General features: G+C 53.0%; 1 protein-coding gene across 6 annotated transcripts in view; it reads right to left on the reverse strand.

The window, feature by feature from the left end:
- Nucleotides 1–14368, reverse strand: part of BOC (BOC cell adhesion associated, oncogene regulated) — a 54945-nt gene that overhangs the window by 8865 nt on the left and 31712 nt on the right. For 4 of the 6 annotated variants that reach the window (XM_019283794.3, XM_019283797.3, XM_019283796.3 and 1 more), the window contains 7 exons: nucleotides 13906–14184; nucleotides 6043–6189; nucleotides 5626–5769; nucleotides 4918–5211; nucleotides 3837–4109; nucleotides 2994–3295; nucleotides 146–308 (listed from right to left, as the gene is read on the reverse strand). In XM_019283794.3, the coding sequence (XP_019139339.2) occupies nucleotides 146–308; nucleotides 2994–3295; nucleotides 3837–4109; nucleotides 4918–5211; nucleotides 5626–5769; nucleotides 6043–6189; nucleotides 13906–14184 (1602 nt within the window). The remainder of the gene's footprint in view (nucleotides 1–145; nucleotides 309–2993; nucleotides 3296–3836; nucleotides 4110–4917; nucleotides 5212–5625; nucleotides 5770–6042; nucleotides 6190–13905; nucleotides 14185–14368) is intronic. The other 2 variants (XM_019283798.3, XM_039559172.1) reach the window with 1 other exon arrangement.

A 14368-nucleotide genomic window follows, 5' to 3' on the forward strand; every position in this document is an offset into this window, starting at 1 on the left:
TGAGGGCAGATGGGTTTCCAGAGCAGAAACACACCCATTGTCCTTAGGCTGGTGCCTTGTGCTCAGGGCTGGGACAGGATGTTTCAGAGGCCCCCCTCCCCTGACTCAGAGCAGAGGGGAACCCAGGGGAAGGTTTGCCCTTTACCGGTGCGGAAGGTGACCATGGCCGTCTGTCCCTCGCCGGCACAGTTGTGAGCAGCCATCTCCACCTCGTAGAGGCTCCCAGGGTCCAGCCTGGTGAGGGTCAGGCGGTGCTGCGAGGCTGGGACATCCCTCACTGCCCAGCTGTCCGAGGCGTTGGTGACCTGCTGAGAGACCAATGCAGGCGTTGCAGAGCTGGGGGCAGGCTGGGCTTCTTGTGGGCACTGAGCTCAGAAGCTTTATTAGTAAGCTGTGTACTAATCACGTCTACCTTCCCTCTCTGCAAAGGAATTGCAGCAAGCAATTCAGGTATAAGCAGGACAAGTCACCTAAGCCCCAGAGTGTTTTCTTGACCCCAGGGTTCAGTCAGCCCTGTTCTGTCCTCTGGGTCCCTCTGATACCACCACACCTCAATGTGTGTAAGTCTCTGGAGTGGGCGTGCCCCTCAAGATGCAGCATTAGCCACAGGACTGAGCTGCTTTAGGAGCCAAACCTGTCCTGCAGCCCAGCTGCTGAGCTGCTCATTTAGATGCTGGCCATTTACATGGGATGAGGTACCCAGACAGAAGTTTGTTTTACTGAGTTTTATCCAGCCTCACCCCTGGCACTTTGGGGCTGAAATGAAGAACCATAATGCTGGAGCACAAGTTTCTGCAGGGAGGAGACCATGTATGGCCACAGCCCTCAGAAAGGCTTGGAAACACAGTTTGTTTTTTGGTGCTACCCTGATGCCCCATGCAGAGGGGGAGGGAAGGTGGGACCTTCCTCCTTCTCCCCAGCTGCAAAGATAATATTTTTGCAGGCAAATAGGCAGGACACTGAAGTGACCCGGTGCCGAAAGGAGCATTAGTAATGCAGGCAACGCAACAGAACGGAAATGCCAAGACTCTGCTGTATCATTCATCTTCTCCAAGCGTTTGACACTGACTGATTAATGCCTGCCTCGTTTTATTTTTATTCCTGAGCCTGCAAAATTGTGAGGCCAGGGAGGGGAGCCCTAAAGGCTGCTAATATCCAGGAAAGAAAAAGAGAAACTCTTAAGAAAAAAAAGTAAGTTCTGCATGGCATCTGATTGCTTGCAGGCTGCTGAGAGTTTAGGGGCAGTGTATGAACAGGGTAAAAAGAGACATTCATAGATATTTTCTAGAGAAGAAGCAGAACCTTGCCCAGTACAAATGTAGGTCTCCTGTTAGTAGGTCTAACTTTCCTTACAGCCATCTTCTACACAAAGAGCCTTTTCTTTTGTCGCTGAATTGATTCCTTCCCTCTCCACACACATGCTTTTCCAGTCAGAAGTGTCAAAACCAGATCATTATATAACTTGATCCTAAGGATCTTGGATAGAAAGAGACTCTTTCTAAACAAGTTTAAGGGTTATTGGGACTAATTCCATTCCACACAATCCTTAAGCATCCCAAGAAAGAGTCTCCAGCTGAGAATTTGGACTACACTGAAAACATATTACTGCAAACTGCAGTGACCCACGGTGACCTTCACTGCCCCATGGCCCCTTCCAGGTGAAGCGCTGAAAAACAAAACAAATATGGACAAACTCCAAGGCTGTGAGTTCAGATCGCAAGCAGAATGGGTAGTTACATGATACACCATTGGGGAATAAATCTCTTCTTGGCAGACAACCAGAGCCAATAGTCTGGGGATGCTTTTGGCATCTTTGTTTTTTATTTAAGCTCGCCCTGTTGTGTTCCTGTGCTGGCATCTTCTGCCTTTGTTTTAAAGGGCTCTTTACAGAGATGGTTAGCTGAAATCCTCATCTTAAGTTTTGTTTAGAAAGAAATCAAGGATTGTAACAGTCTTCTGTTACACTGTATTTTCACAAAATCACACAGTTCCAGGAAAATAGATACATATATTCACATGTATGTGAAAATAGTGCCTTGCAGTGGCTGTGAATCCCAAACATGTGCTCTAGCAAGTTTTTGGAATATACTCAAACACCTGCCTCTCTACTGCAACTCCCTGCCTACTCAAAGGAAAGAAAAGCAGCAGACAAATAAATTCAAGCTCTTTTTTCCCATTTATCTCCAGCAAAATGGAAAGAGATACCTTAGACCTCAAAAGCAGAATTTTTCCATCGACAATGCTTCACCATTTAAAGAAACTGCTGGGCTACAGCTGTGCCCGCACTGTGCCCACGGTGCTGTGAAGCACCCCAGAGGGAGGAGCCCTTGGGCCCCAGCAGGACTCGGCCATACACCATGTGCTTAGATTGTGCCACCTGCAAGAGATGTACCCAACAGTGCACTGCCTTCCAGCTTCTAGAATAAAACCAGTGGATAAGGACCTTCCCAGAGGATTTAGCATGGCTATGGCAACTCTCTGCTGGCTCCTCACACTCACTGAGCATGAGCACTTCAGTGCTGCTGGGCAGGGCAGGCACATGCAGTGGAGAGGCTGCTGCTCTGTGTCCTGCAGCCCAAGCCGGTCAAGGCAGAGGTGTCCCCGTGGCTTGTGCCAAGACAAAAGCATTCCAGAGCAAGTCATCGTGCAACCTGCCCTCAGGACTTCCTACTTGTGCAAGGACACAACTGAGAATTGGAAGTGGAAGCTACCGGAAAAATGTGTGCATGTGCCTTCTGCATACTTCAGCAGACAGGCTCTGCCATTGGGCTCTTCCTGGACAGCTCAGCAAACCTCCTCTCACAGCCTGTACTCATCACACCTCAACAGGCTGAGCTGCAGCGCAGGAGGTCCCACTAACCAGTGCCACCAGTGAGTGATGGGTGCCCCTGCCCCAACACGCCTGCTCACAAGGTGTCAAATGTGTGGTGAGGCCACCAGCCTGCCTGGGAACGGCACAGAGGGAAGATGGGAGCAGGGCAAAACAGTGATACCTTGCGATGCTTCACCACGTAATAGAGGATGGGCGCTCTGCTGTCAGGCCGGGGTCTCCACACGAGGTCGTAGCTGTCTGTCTTGGATGTCCGTGGAGAACTGAGGATGATGGGGGCTTCGGCTGGAGTCACCAGCTCCTTGTTGGCTGCACACTGTGGAGATGCTGCTAGCGGGGTTGTTCCAGGCTTTGGCAGTCTAGCTTTATCCAAGGGCAGCAGCTTTAAGGCACTGTCCCTGGAAGGTGGTGTTGGAGGTTGAGCCGAGTCCAGCTGGGCATCTCGCCCAGGGTTGAGTGGAGCTCCTGGAAGACAAGGTGTCATGGCAGGGTAAATGCCCATCCCAGGCTGCAGTGAAGGCAGAGCTGTGAGCCCCTTGTGTGGTGCTGCCTGCTGTGCCACTCAAAAAGGTGTTGGCAACAATCCCTCCTTCCCCTGCTATAAACCACAGGGCTCCCTGCCTCTCTGAAGTCCCTCTTACCCTGTGTAAGTTCAACAGGGTCCAAGGAATCAGGTGGTACCTCTCTTACCCCAGGTGAATTCAGCTTTTAGGCTCTTGCTCAGTGCAAGCTCAGAGGCAGAGCTAAGCCATGGGGTGAGGCACCACACCCAGATGTCCCATGTCTCTTGTGTAGCTATCGCCCAACGTGCACACATGGCCCTGCCCTTAGAAGTGAAACTGCTGTCATGTGTTCCCACAGGGAGATATGGAGACCCCAGGCAGAACAGCACTCGCAGCATAGGTTAAACAGGAGGCAGGAGCAACACACCAACTTTCTTCCCCTGTCCTTGTTCTGTGTGTTAGGCTGTGACTGAATAGCCACGAGTTTGGAGAGAGTGGCTTACCCGGGCGGGCTGTCCTCAGCTGCACCATGGCTTGGGCACTGCCCACCTCGTTCTCGGCCATGCACTGGTAGATGCCCTCGTCCTCGGGCCCCACGCTGAGCAGCCGCAGCGCCCGGCGCGACAGCCGCAGCCGGTGGCTGCCCGACAGCGGCACCGCGTTGCGCAGCCACATCACCGAGGGCTGCGGGTTCCCTCGCACCTCGCACGTGAACTTGGCGCTCTGGCCCCAGGGAATGATCTGCTGGGACAGCTCCACGGTGACCTCTGGGGGTTCTGTGTGAGGAAAAACCACAGATTGCTGAGTGCCACTTGGCTGGGAGCATGGCATGGTCATGGCTTTGCACTTCCCTCTCTGGCAGGGATGAGAGCAGAGTGATGGATCCTTTCCTACCCTAAACTCCCACTTCCTTTGTGGGGGCCCACATGGGTCTGCTTCAATGCTCCTCCCCTTCAGCATCCACACAAACTGCAAACAGAGGTAGTCCAAGGCCATCTGCCCTCTCACATGACATCAGACATCTACAAGTCCCATTTTTCTGAGCTGAAATGCTACTCTGCAAAGATTGTGCTTGTGCCACAACACACTGGCACCTGATGAAATGCAATCTGTGAAACACAGGCTTAGTCTCCCTAACAACTGTGAGAAGGGGAAGTGTGCATGGTAGAAATACCTAAGGTGTAGTATCCCTTACATTTTCCACCCCATAGAGAGCTTCCCTACAAAACAGAACAAAAACCAAGGCACTCCAATGTCTCTTCCTTATGCCAATGTCAAATACGTCTAAGAAGCAACCAGTCCTCCACTAGAAAGTATTAGAACAAAAGCAGTGCCACAAATGACAGGAGAAGAGCTTCTGCAGAGGAAGGGAGGATCCAAGGGATCCAAGGGAGCCAAGAAGGAGAAACCACTACCCTCAAGAAAGAATGTCTAGTCTCCTGGAAACTGGAACCACAAGCAGGGGTTTGCATTACATTAGGGTTTGTCCAGGAAGAGGAGAGTGCATCAGTGCTAGTCTTTTCCCCTAAAAGCAGCGATGAGGGTCCAAGTCCTTTCTGAAACAGCAGCTCCAGCAGCACTCACCAAACACCTGCACGTTGTAGAAGATGAAGGCGGCTCCGGCCTCCCCAACGCCATTGTCAGCCGTGCAGCTGTAGGTGCCCGAGTCCTCCTCGCTTGTGGGGTCGATCAGGAGGTTGCTGAGCAGGAAGCGCGTCTTGTTGTAAGCGGAGACGCCAGAGCCATCCTTGGCCCAGGTGACCCGCGGTGGGGGGATCCCGCTGGCCACACACTCCAGAATGAGGCTCTGGCCCTTGGTGACAATGATGGTCTGAGCCTCAGGAGGGTAGATTATCCGGGCTGCCTCTGCTGTGGAGCCTGGGGAGGAGAGAGAGAGGAAGGAGATGGGTGGGAAGGAAGGTGGATGGTGGGAGAGCACCCTATGCATTGGGTAGGTAGGGTTAGTGGTAGGGCACACTGTTTCCCTGTGCTGGGGCAGGTAAATGGCAATGCAGGACAAGAGGGACATTCTCTAAGGGTTTCACACACACAGCAAAGCCACCTTGCCAAAGGGCTAAGGGCCTTTGCTTGCCCACTACCAAGAACAAATCCTAAGGAAGCACAGCAATGCCAGGGCTGCATACACACACTCCAGGAGCAGACCCTGGGGCCTTCTGCTGCTGGAAAGGAGTTTTCTCAGCACTGGTAATGGTTCACACAGAAAACCAGCTGCCATAGCACTGGTCTGTGCTCCAAAAGCTGGAGATGTGCAGTGAAGGGAGAGTGGCTTACGTCTCACACGGAGCCTCTCACTGGAGACTGAAGTTTTCACCTCCTGTGTCACAGGGTTGTAGGCAGCACATTTATAAGTCCCCTCATCCTCTTGGCTGGCATTAACAATCTGAAGGTTCCCAGATGGCATAATAAGGTAATTGTCTGTAGAGAGAGAAAAGAAGATGGCACATGGTCACAAGATATGTTCCTGTCCAGCCTCCTGGAAGACATGCAGTGTCCTGAAGAAAAACCACATGATGTCCCAGGCAGCATGGACATCAGGGAGACCACGCCAGGGAGCCTGAACTAACTTGTGCTCAGACAGGTGGCAAAGGGACGAGGACGCAGCAGGCAGAGACAGCTACTGCTGGTAAGGAAGGGTGAAACTGAGCGTCCTGTGAGGGAACCTGTCGGGACAGACCCCTGTGCACTCACCTCGGGAGGCCTCCAGCCACTCCTGCTTCACACTGTAGCGGACCTGAGCCTTGGGGTGACTTTCAGGCAGGTCGCAGGCAATCACGGCTGTGTTCCCTTCATCCACCTCAATCACGTGCTGGCCATCAAACTTGAAATCTTTGAGATCTGCAAAAAGAGCAAAGGACAAGGCATCTCAGTGGCTGGCTGGACATTTCAGTGTCAGCTCATCCTCTCCCCATGGACTCAGGGCTGTTCCATCATGGTGCCAGCAGAGGACTGCTCTGACCCCAGCAGCTAGGGAAACTGGCCTGCTTTCACACTTTTATTTTCTTTCTCCTTCTTCCTACAAAATGAGTAACTTAAAACATAGCTTCTGCAGAGACCGCCTGCTCCAGTGCTGGGAAACCAGGTGCGAAAAATCCTGGCCTGGGAGTAAAAACTGAGCCAACTTACTGCAGCACTGAAAGGAGGCCAAAAAAGGTCCTTCTGCCTCCTGCTATTTCACACACTGCTGTCATGCTACCGAGAAGCTGACTTTGTGGTTGTAACTCAGAGAGCCCAGCCTGCTTCAAGAGAGTACAGATGCCAGGTGGGAGAAAGTTTGTGATGCTCCCTAAGCTCCTCCAACACCTGAGGAATTGGCATCTGTGCTCTGGGCACTCTTGCTCCCATCAAATATCTCACAGCTGAAAGTTGTGGTTAACCACAATGCTTCACATGTGCCCAAGCAGTGTCCATGCTCCAGTTAAAAGAACAGGGACTTGAGAGGAAAACCAGCTCCTCTTCTACATGGCACAGCTGCTCCTTCCCTAAAGCATCTGTGAAAACCCTGTCCCACCACATCCCCCTGCCAGGCTGTGCTGGGGATTCCCGCCCTGGCTGGGCTGATGTGGGCAGCAGGACTGGAAGCACAGGAAGTGATTTTTGTTTTATTTTCCCTGTTTTTGTAAAGCAGGAGGAGAGGACTGCAGTAAAACCCTACATCTGGCAGGGCAAGGGAGCATGCCAACCTGGCCCCACAAAACTTTCCAGAGACAAAACTGGTTTCCATTCTCTCTGGGTGTGATGGCAAATCTTACTGAGGCACAGCAAGCTTGAAGTTTGTCTCAGACAGTCTGTGGTGTGAGGGAGGAGGTTTTGTGCCAGGAAGAAAGTCTCTCACATGCATTTTTACAATGCTGTACACCAGCCCAGGCGACCGCTAGTGACAATGGCACATCCCGCAGTTGGTCGCAGGTAACGCTGTCACATCAAGGCTCAGGTTGGTGCCTCTTCCCAGGACCCAGGGCTAACAGATCTCCTGAGTGGCATGCCACTAAATCTGGACGAGACCACACTTCCTTTGCAAAACCCCACTCTAAGGCAATGTGTTGCATCTGCAGCCACGGCATGGCCACGTGCTGTCGACAGCTCCCTCACCCCTAGAAATCCATCGCAGGATGTGGCACCAGCGACCTCGGGCAGTTTGGGGAGCGGGGGAAGCAGGAGGGCTGGCGGCGGGCGGGCGGCAGGCAGCCTCCCTTGGCAGCCCCCAGCCAGCAGAAAAATGTGGGGTTTGTTCTCTGGGAAATGCAGCAGCGCTCCAAGAGCAAAAGACAACTCTGGCTCCAAGCTTCTCCCACCCACAGTCATGGAAAAGTGACATGAAATTTCTCAAGCAGACTTTCTGATTAAAGCAAGATCCTTTATGGAGTTTAAATAAAAACCAGCTCTCTTGGCAAGGCGTCGAGAAAGCCTCCCTGAGCGCGGTGCGGAGGGGCTGTTGGGCGGCTGCTGGGGGAGCCAGCGGTCCCGGGCCCAGATCTGAGGGAAGGGGAGGAGGTTGAAAAGAAAGGGAGGTTTTGCAATGTCATAAAAATGATTTGCAATGAACATGCTTAATACTTCTGGAATTTCTTGGCATTGTTCAATTAAAAAAAAAAAAAAAAAAAGAAGGAATATGGGTGAACTTCAGAAATGTGATTAATCCTTTAAGACAAGCTGAGGAGGGGAGCCATGTTTCCACTGGATATTAAAGCCAGATGAAAGTTAACTCAACTTGTGAAAAGCTGGCAGCACCTCACGCTCCTCCTCCAACGAAAGTTACTGCTGGGGAGGGGAATGATGATGGATATTTTCTCCTCTTTGCTTTTTATATTTGATCAAGGAATAAAATAGTAAGAGCCACAGAAATGGAAAGAGGTGGAGAAGTGGCAAAAGCTCAGTGTCTGCCTGCCCACATTGCGCATGTTTCTCCGATCAACAAAATATAAACGAGCATCAGGAAAATTAATGTGCGCCTTGGTGGTCTGGATTCATCACAGCCAAATTAAGATTTTAGAGCCAAGGCACAGGCTCCAGCAATGCTGGCAGGGATCTGCACACACACACTTACACGAGCACGTGTACATGCACACACACCCTGAAGAGAAGAAGGGGCCCAGGAGCCTGGAAAAAGAGCAGACCCAAGGTCCTGGCACAGCAGAGCCATCTTGAAGATGGAAAATGATGACCAGGGCACCTCCTGGGACGACTGTGGGCTGGGAAGACAGGGGGACCTCTCACATGCAGCCCCCCAGATGGTGGCTCAGCCCATATCTCACAGCTGTGGGTGTTGCAGCCCCACAATAGGGAGCAGGACCTGCAGCTCTTCCTGGCTTCCCCTCAGCCCAGAAGCGAGGCACGAGGAGTGAAACTCTGGACAGAGGGGGAGAGAACAGAGGAAAGGGATCCTGGGGTGGCTGGGGGAGCAAGAACCAGGTGCCTCTGGAGAAGCACAGTGAAACTAGCAGGAGAGAGGGGAAAAACAGCAGAACTGGGACAAACTACTTTCTCATATGCCAAGTGTATGAGCTTCCTGCCAAACTACTCCCCTAAATTCCTGCTTCCCCACAGAGAACAAGACTGATTTATTTGCCAGTGGATTTTGGCCACGGGCGATCTCAGCTGCCCTGCTCGCCACTGGTATGGGCATGTACAGCCATCCTTTAGCACTGATACGTCAGCCAGAGATGGTGAGGGGTGGTCAGGGTCACCCCGTCCCCCTCTGTGCATGGGACAAGCTCCCCCACACACATCCTGTTGCATTTGGCCCCAGCACAGCAAAACAGAGGGTGCAGTGCCAAGCTGGGACAACCGGCTTCACCCTGGGGGGTTCAGGCAAGCTGCCCCCAAGTTGTGGAGGGACCATATATGCTCCCCCCCAGCAGGCAGGGCAGGGCAGGGAGGGGTGGAGGAGAGGGTCCATGCCAGGACTTGCCAGGGGATATGCAGCACTTGCCCCTTCAGCTGCCCAGCCAGCAGCAGCCAGGTCCCACATCTAACATGCAATTTGCACCAGAGTCTAACATTCACTGCAGCTGGGAGAAACCACATCCCTTCTCATTGGCTGTGTTTTCCTTCTCATATGGCAGCACCCAGCGTGCCAGCCCATGTTCTTGTCCTTAAAAGACATGCCTGATCACAGTGAAGCAAGTCCTCATCTACCAGCCATTGTCCAGGAGGTGCTGCGGACAGGCAGACTGAGCGCTGCCAATCCCAGCCCTGCTGGGACAACAGGGCTTTTTTTTCCCCCTTTTTTTCCCCTTTTTTTGTTTAGGAGGGAGTGCAACCAAAGGCCATTGCTTGTGTCCATCTGCAGCCAGCTCCGAGGCGCGATGGGGCGAGCTGGGGTGCGGGGAGGGTCAGCCCTGCAGCCAACTGTGCTGCTGTCACTGGGGAGAGAAACCAGCTGAATCCCAGGGCTGGGGGCCAAGCAACGAGGCAGGCGAGACAGACCCGATTAAATGAATGGGAGACCATAAATAACTTTGGAGAAGAAGCAATAGTAAATAAAATTATGACCCCCAAGGTAAAAGTCCTCCCTGCCGTAGGGAAGGGTGAAAGAGGGAAGGGGAGGGAGCCTGAGAAGGGGAATAGGCAGGAATGGAGTTCTCCATCCTGGGGGCAGGCACCCTCCACATTTCCCCCCTCAGCTGTGAGAGCAGCCTAGGGCTATGGCTCTCGCTCCCCATCCAGCCAGCACCGCAGGAGCCTGGGCACTGGTGCTGTCACCACCAGATTCCTCCCACCCTGCTGAGACAGGCACAGCCCCACAGACTCCTGCCTACTCACACCGCCCCAGCACATCTCCCCCACCATGCCTCAGCCCCACTCCCCCACCCTGGGCCCGGTCTCACGGGCCTCATGCCACAACTCTGCTGGCTCACAAAACACCACCTGTGTTTTCCTTCTCTCCCCTCCTCACACCGCCTCTGCCCCTGGGGCCAGAGCCCCCATGCCTGCTCTGCAAATGCTTTTCCAACAGGCAGCCATCCCCTTCCCTCCCTCCCTCTTGCCATTTCTCTGGGGAGTATCAGAGGAGAGGCCCCCGTGAAGGAAAATGAATGGGGCTGTCTTCAGAAAGCAGCTGCAAATTCCTGGGGGATGCCCAGCCCGACCCCGTGCAGGGTCACTGCCCACAAGCACCACACGCTGAGGTCCAGCTTCTCACACGTGCTGCCACAAGACCGAGGACTGACCTCACCCGTGGCACCGATGGAGGGAACAGGGCAGTGAGCCTCCCTGGGACACAGGTACCTGCACTCCCACATCCCTCGCCACAGGACACTGGAATGGGTGGAGTTTCTTTGTTGCACCCCTCATCTATTTTTCTGTTTTGTATTTAAATGTCATGTCTATCCAGGTCAGGCTTGCTGCTGTTTGCTACACTGATTTTCCTTGTGTGCAGATGAGTGCTGGGAGTTACACAGCTCTTGCCACCTCTGTGCATCAGCTTTGCTCCAGCCCCGCACTTCAGTTGCCCCTGTGAGCTCCACGAAGAGCTCTTGACCTTCCAAACCTTTGGCTGTTACAGAACCAGCCCTCAGCACCATGTACAAGTCCCTGGTGGAATTACTTGGCGCCACCAGATCCCACTGCAGCCATGCCTTTTACATACAGCACCTCTATTCAGGAGAGGGGCTGGGGCAGGGCTTGCTGGCAGGATGGCAACTTTGCTCCCTAGAATCAGGCACGGAAAGTATCTGTCTTCTTTGCAGCTGTCATCCATATGAAGGCTTAAGGCTGGGCTTGGAAAACCAGGAATACTCCCGTTTTATCCATACACAGTCCCAGACTGCAGTGCTGCCCTGGGGCCTGCAGCACTGATCTTGTGCACCATGGCCAGGCCAGCAGTGATCAGCAGGTGCGACCTGCAGTGACCTGCACTGACATGCCACAGGCTGCCAAGGTTGTGTGGAGCACCAGGTCAGCTCTAACTGGACTCAAAGGTGCCCAAGTAATGCCTGAAGTGCTACTCCCTTTGTCACTTTATGAAAGCTCTCCCTTCTGCAAATCCCTCCACCCTCCACCTCCTGGATATACAACAGCTATTTTATCTCTGCTGGAGAAATTAAATGCAAGTTTCAACCAGCTCTCTGAGCCAGGGGGCAGAGAGATGGACTCGGCGTCACTGTGCTGCAGATGAGAGCAGGAGGTATCAGTCCCAGGGCTACGCTGTGGCTGCCAGCACTGCAGTGATGGTTATCTACCTGCTGACTGTCAGCAAAGCACAGGGAGGCCCCGGGGGACTGGGCACACAGAGCCTGGGGCAGTCAAGACTGTTTCCTTCAAAGAAGGCAAAAAGAAAGGAGGGGAAATAGCCTAAAAGTTTGCCAGACAATGTTACCCACACTCCTTGAAACCTAGCAAGTCACTTCTTTCAATGACTCCAGGTCCTCTTCCAAAATAAACCTAAGCATTGAAAATATTTCCATTGCTCCCCCCGCCCCCCTGCTTTCATTCACATTCCAGTTTCACCTTCCCCCTGCCACTCCAAAATAACTTCTGGATGGAAACTAAGAATTTCAGATGGTTCTCTTTCAGCCCTGAAGGTTATCTGGAGAAGATGTATCAACTGCAATGCTGACCTGCCAGGGGCTTTCCTCTCCCTCCCAGGACCATGGTCGCCACTGAATCAGCTCTGAGCAAGGTCCTGCAGAGGAGGTCTGGAGCAGGAGACAGAGCCTGGGGCACACCTGCTACCACAGCTTTCAAACTCAGTCCCACCACCAACTGGTGCTTCCTGTTATTTCAGACCACTGCAATGCCACTGTTGCAAGCAGCCTTCAGCTCATGAACATGAGACTGGTTATTTGAACCCATCCAGAAGAGGTCTTCCTCCTACACCCTCAGTCCCACATCTTTACTGGGACACTCTCTCTCTCTTCACTCACTGACTGCTAAATCTTCCCCACCTGAGTGCTCTCTATCACCCAAGGCTGTCCAGGTGTGTGGGATACAGCCTCTGCCATCCCCAGCTTCCCCAGAGGACGAGAGACCCATGCAGCGCAGTGCAGCGCAGCACAGGGGTTTTCCACAATGGATTAGTTGCCTGATCATCCAACCTCTGGCTCCAGTTCTGTGAGCTCCACTGAATGGTGCTCCTGACTTCCTCTCAGAAGTCCATTTGTCATGACAGGGACCACAGCAATGGCCAAGTCCTTCTCTTCTGCACACATACCCCCAGCAGGCGAAGGTGATTTGGCACCTGGAGAGGGCTGATGCACTACTCAGTTGTGGCTTTGATTTGGCCTGAAGGACATGGTGGGGCCTTCTGGTGCTTTAGGACCTGTCTCCCATCCACCACTGATGCTAGACCAAAGCAGATAGGTCAGACATACTTTTCCGAGGAGAGATAGAGCTGGTGGGGGTGGGTTGGGGTGCGAGTAAAAAAAGAAAAGGGGATCAGCTAAGCAGGAACGGATCAGGCTGAGGAGCTGTGCACACCCTACTCTCCTAAATGCAAACCATGCCCTTGGTAATCCCATCCACCTCTCCCCTCCTCTCCTTCTTTCTATCAGGCCACCAGCACACACAGCCCCCTTTCTGCTCTGGAATGTGTTCTCCGAAACTTAATCTCAGCATGGGGCTCAGGCCAAATCCCCTGACAGATTCGGCCCCGTGACAACCCCCTCCCACCCTGCCTCAGAGTTCAGCAACTCTCTCCTTGCTTTCCCTGGCCTCCTCCTCCTCCCACCCAGCCTGGCCTAAACATTTCACTGCTGATTAATGTATCAGTGACAAGCCAATAGCTCTTGGCTTTAAAGCAAAGTCAGGCCCCACTTTGCACAAACATCTTCACTTCTTCATTTTCTTAAGACTTAGCCCCAAACTCCCTTTTGCTGGGAAAGATGAAGCCCTTTCTACGCTCAGAGACTGTCACTGCAAGGCAATGGCAACCTCCACCAAACACTGTGTGGGCTTCTGAGAAGGTGGGGCTTTCCACTGCTCTTTCTCAGATGCATCCAAACACAGCACTTTCTGGCCAAATACACACAACATCTGGCCAAAACCAGGCACTTGTAAGAAGAGTTCCCCACCTAAGACACCTCTGGCCATGCACACGTCTCCCAATGCCAGAGGGCAGCAGTGAGGAGCACGTAAGCTCAGGGACAGGAGCAAAGTCCCTCACTCAGAGCTGTGTCTCAGGAAGGCAGTAAAACTTAGCACACACTGACCCTGTGCTGGCAGCAGTCCTGCAGCAGCCCCAGCAGCAGTTTGGCCATCAGCACCAGCAGGTACTATTTGTACACTCAACACGTCAGGAACCAGAGGAGGCAGCATGACTGTCAGGAAACTGACCAGGCACAAAAACCCCATAGCTCGGGTATTCCCTGGTCTTGCAAAAACTTCTCCCTGCAGGGCAGGTCTGCAGCCTACCACACAGAAGGAGGACAGCTTGGGTGAGGCTGGGCCACAACATGTCAGCCAGTCCACAATCACAAACGCTACAAAATGGCCTACACCAAAGGAGTCATCCCTTGGTGCCAACATGGACAAGCAAGAATAGATGAGCCTCTCAAGATGCGTGAGTGATGGCCCAAGCAAAGCAGGGGCTGGCAGAGAACTGAAGCTACTCACTAGCTAAGGTGACCACTGCAGGGACACTGGCAATGACTCCTTCGGGCACACGAGCGATGCACTGGTATCGCCCCACGGTGCGGTTGTTGAGAGCCATGATGACGAGCTTCCCTCGCTCCACGTGGATACCCAGCACCTCGTCTGATCCAGCCAGCTCCTTCCCGTTCAGTCTCCAGGTGAGGTTCACTCGGGGCGGGTCCACCACACACCCCAGGCTGACTGGACCCCCAAGTTTTTGGACAATGGAAGCAGGCTGCACTGTGACCTGCAGAGATTCACCTGCACAGAGGGAAAAAATGGGAATAAGAAAGCTCTGTGAGACTCAGCAATAGAAAGGATGGAGAAAAAAGCTGTGGTGCTGTACATTTTGCATTCCCCATTGCCCCTGCTTGCGCTGCACCTTCCCCTTGACTCCACACACACCCACCCTGATGTTTGGAGATGTACATCAGCCCCATTTCTT

This window comes from Corvus cornix, chromosome 1 (genome assembly GCF_000738735.6).
Source record: "Corvus cornix cornix isolate S_Up_H32 chromosome 1, ASM73873v5, whole genome shotgun sequence".
Lineage (NCBI taxonomy): Eukaryota > Metazoa > Chordata > Aves > Passeriformes > Corvidae > Corvus > Corvus cornix.